At 45.5% G+C, this 3,576-nt stretch overlaps 1 protein-coding gene across 1 annotated transcript in view; it reads left to right on the plus strand.

The window, feature by feature from the left end:
* Positions 1 to 1,969: 1,969 nt before the first annotated feature.
* LOC103807147 (calcium/calmodulin-dependent protein kinase type II subunit gamma-like) overlaps positions 1,970 to 3,576 on the plus strand; it is a 5,281-nt gene continuing 3,674 nt past the window's right edge. Inside the window, exons 1-2 of the mRNA XM_009079867.1 lie at positions 1,970 to 2,057; positions 2,553 to 2,647. Of these exons, the coding sequence (XP_009078115.1) occupies positions 2,617 to 2,647 (31 nt within the window). The 5' untranslated portion in view covers positions 1,970 to 2,057; positions 2,553 to 2,616. The remainder of the gene's footprint in view (positions 2,058 to 2,552; positions 2,648 to 3,576) is intronic.

Raw genomic sequence — 3,576 nt, forward strand, 5'->3', positions numbered from 1 at the left:
TCCCAGGCTCTCTGTCCTTCGGGAAAAAAGTCACCTCCTGTGTGCTTGCTGTAGCTCGGGACATGTAGTGAAAGCCAGGAGATGGGCACAGGCTGATGGAATGGACTCGCGTTGAAGGACAGGGCTGATGCTGCCGCATCGAGGCACTTGGGAAGCAGGTGCGAGTCTCCTTGAGATGAGTCAGCACACGGTGGCTGTGGTCGCAGATTCCCTCGCTCTTCCCGAATGGAGCCTTTCCTATGGGCTCCACCTTTCGGACGTTGCACACATTGATGGTGCATGGCTGGGAGGTCCAGCAAGTAGCTCTCTGTCGCTCTTTGGACAGCCTGCTTGCAAGGACGTTTTTCACAACAGATGTAGCCCACTGTGTCTTCTTGATCCATTCCCCGTATACACCTTTTGGCACGTAGAAGTGTATACAGCCTGCAGAAACAGCTCCCTTACTGTTATGAGCCAGATGTCCCCTATCTGAGGGGTTTCTATGTCTGGCTGGGTAGTATAATTCTCTTAACTGATTTCCCAATTTCACCAGTGGGCTCATATTCCCAGACTGGGTGCAGACATCTTTCATAGCCAGTGAGATTATCATCTTGTTGCTCTTCCACTGCACTTACCAATGGTGGGATGAGATGCACATGTGGATGAAAGTTTACAGGGGAGGGCAGTTCAGACTAGCATCTTCTGGCACTTAGGGCTGGAATTCAGCTTCCCTGACTTGAACATCTAAAGATGCTAGGTTACATTTAAACACCATCCCCCTAGTGACAGCCGTCTGAGATGACTAGGTGGGACTTCTAGAAGCACCGGTTTCTTTCAGGGCCTAAAGGAAGAACAGTCAGGTGGCCGGTTCCATTTCAGACACCTACATTTTAGGTGCCAAAGGGCACATAAATGACACTTTTTGTGGTAGGAATTGTATATTATCTCGTAATATTAAAGATAATGCTAGACCACCTCCTAAATGCTGCCATGATGTGCAGGATAGTTACCTGCAGGTGTGAGGAAGGCCGAAGGGATGCGAGGGTGTGCATATAGGCTCAGGCTTAGGCATGGTGCACATGTAGTCATAGAACTAGAATTGTGTTATTTAACAGAATTGACCCCAGCTTTGCAAGCGTTAAGAACTCTTCAGGTCAGCATGAATGATGGAACACCTCAGAAGTGATGGGGCCTGGGCAATCTGCTGTGGGGAAGCAAGAGAAGAGAGTGCAGAGGTGTTGGCCAGAGAGGGGCCAAATAACAATAGACAACTAGCCCTTGTCTTCATTCATCTTGAAGTCGTGTGTACTGGGTTGGGTTAATGGCAGTGCTGTCAGAGTGCTGTAAAGAATTGTGCTGTAGGGATTGGCAGAAGCTAACTGCCTGAGGAACGGAGTGTGCATTGGTATATAGCTAGGACCTGTTCATCCAACCCATCCATCCTGCTGCGGTTGTCTTTCTAGCTTGTGGAAGTCATCTCTACATGTCCCAGTTGCTTGTTTGCAGGATTCATAATAGCTGTGGTGTTGGTGATGGTGATAGGCAAGCTATTGTGAGACTTTTTCCAATTGGCTTGATCCTGTGTGTTGGCCATTTGTATATGACTACTGTGGTGAAGGTTTTCCACATCTTAAGCGGATAGAAAAGTGCTTCACATTGGCAGGTTCACTGCCATTGGTCAGACTCCCTAGAAGCACCTCGGGTTCTCATTCAGGAGACACCTCTGGTGCCTTGACCTTTCTAGAAGAAAGAAAATTGAATATGACCTCTTTATTTCGTTTCTCCCTGCATTATGGGATCACCATTTCCCTTTCATACCACTGCCCCCCTACTCTCATGTGGATGGCTGTTATTACTGCATATCACCAGAATGCAGGGAGCAGCATCCTATGAGATCTAGACTAATGGTGCTCCACAAATTGCTTGTAGGAAGCACCCACTAGCCACATATTCCCACTGAATTCTTAAGCACAGTTAAAATGCTCTTTTTTCTTGTTCACAGTGCGTAAGCAAGAGATCATTAAGATAACAGAGCAGCTGATAGAAGCCATCAACAATGGAGATTTTGAGGCTTATACGTAAGTACAGATGTTTTCTGACAGGTTGTTTATCAGTTTGTGTGCAAGTGATGCTCTGGCTCCTGGGTGTAAGTTGTCATGCAGTCAGGGATGGTAAAAAGTTTTGTCCTTCCTAGCCTCCATCAGTTAGGAGTAGGGGATACAGTAGAACTCCAGACGAATATCAAGTAGAAGTCAGGTATCAAACAGCAACAGGACCAACATAAGGAAAATGTCCTGAGTTTGTAAGAAAAGTCTGGGGGAGGGCAGTGAGATGAGCAGAAAGAGAATAAAAGGAAAGCCAGAATCCTAGAGACTTGTTTTATGTGAAATGCCAACTACTTGGCTCCTTGTTGTTGCAGCATGACTGAGTCCTTCAGGAGCTTACTCCTTGGAGTAGGGAGATACCGTTAGGTGCACACAGGGTGGGAGTCAAATGACTTACCAGCACTTCACTGTGTAAATAGCGCTTGGGCTCAAATGCAGACTGTAAGCCTGTGGTGCTTTTCTTTGCAGAAAAATCTGTGATCCTGGCTTGACCTCATTTGAACCTGAAGCACTGGGGAACCTGGTTGAAGGAATGGATTTCCATAAGTTTTACTTTGAGAACTGTGAGTGGGTAGATTTGGTAACACCAACAGCTTTCTCTCTGCTCTTCCTTTATGCCACTTTTTGGGGGGAAAATTGTCCTTGGTTTTACTGGCTATCAGAATCAGCAAGAATTTGATTGTGCTTGGGTTATGATGCATTCATAAAAGCCAGCAGGCTCTCTCAAAAAGCCTGTTCAGCAACAATTCTAACCCCCATATCCCTTCACTCTAGGCATGCAATCTGCTAGGTGCAAATATTTTGTAAGCATGGGCTGCAGGAGCTTTAAAAGTTTGAGGCACTGGACTTCTTATTGATATGAAAATGGGGAAAAATCACATTTTTATGGAATCAGCATGTATGTTTGGGGTAGATATACTGAATGGTCAGACATAAAGACAGTCATGCCTTTGCTTTAAGTTTTCCCTGGATGGTTTCAGATCTCTGACACGTAATGAACCCATTACATGGTCACTTTGTCAGCCTGGGTCAGGAAAGAGAGTTGGGAGAAATGCTATCATTTATACTCCCGGATTTGCCTCCCTTCCAGGATGTCTCCACAGGATGAGATAATTGAAATTTAAATCCTGAGCTGTTCAATTTGTTTTATTTTGGGGGTTAGGTCAAGGTCCTTAGTATGGGCAATTTGTAGTGCTCTAAGAACGCAGGGACTTTGTCTCTCTCAGCAACCTGTTAAGGAGTGATTTTAACACTTTTCTGAGGCTTGATCATATTTAATGCTGGCCTAGCTTAAAGATCTCCCGATTATTGACTACTTTGCAACAATATTCTGTAATTAAAAGATCTTGTGCTATAACTGAAGAGACAGCAGCACTGCTGTTGAAAAGGTGGCGAGTATGCTTTGCAGGGGAAGTGGGAGCAAAGGGGGCAGGGGATTTACACAATAACAAGTGTGCAGTTCCTAAGGAGAACAACTGGTGGTGATAGGGAA

The sequence above is a fragment of the Acanthisitta chloris genome, unplaced genomic scaffold (assembly GCF_000695815.1).
Source record: "Acanthisitta chloris isolate BGI_N310 unplaced genomic scaffold, ASM69581v1 scaffold22728, whole genome shotgun sequence".
NCBI classification, from domain to species: Eukaryota; Metazoa; Chordata; class Aves; order Passeriformes; family Acanthisittidae; genus Acanthisitta; species Acanthisitta chloris.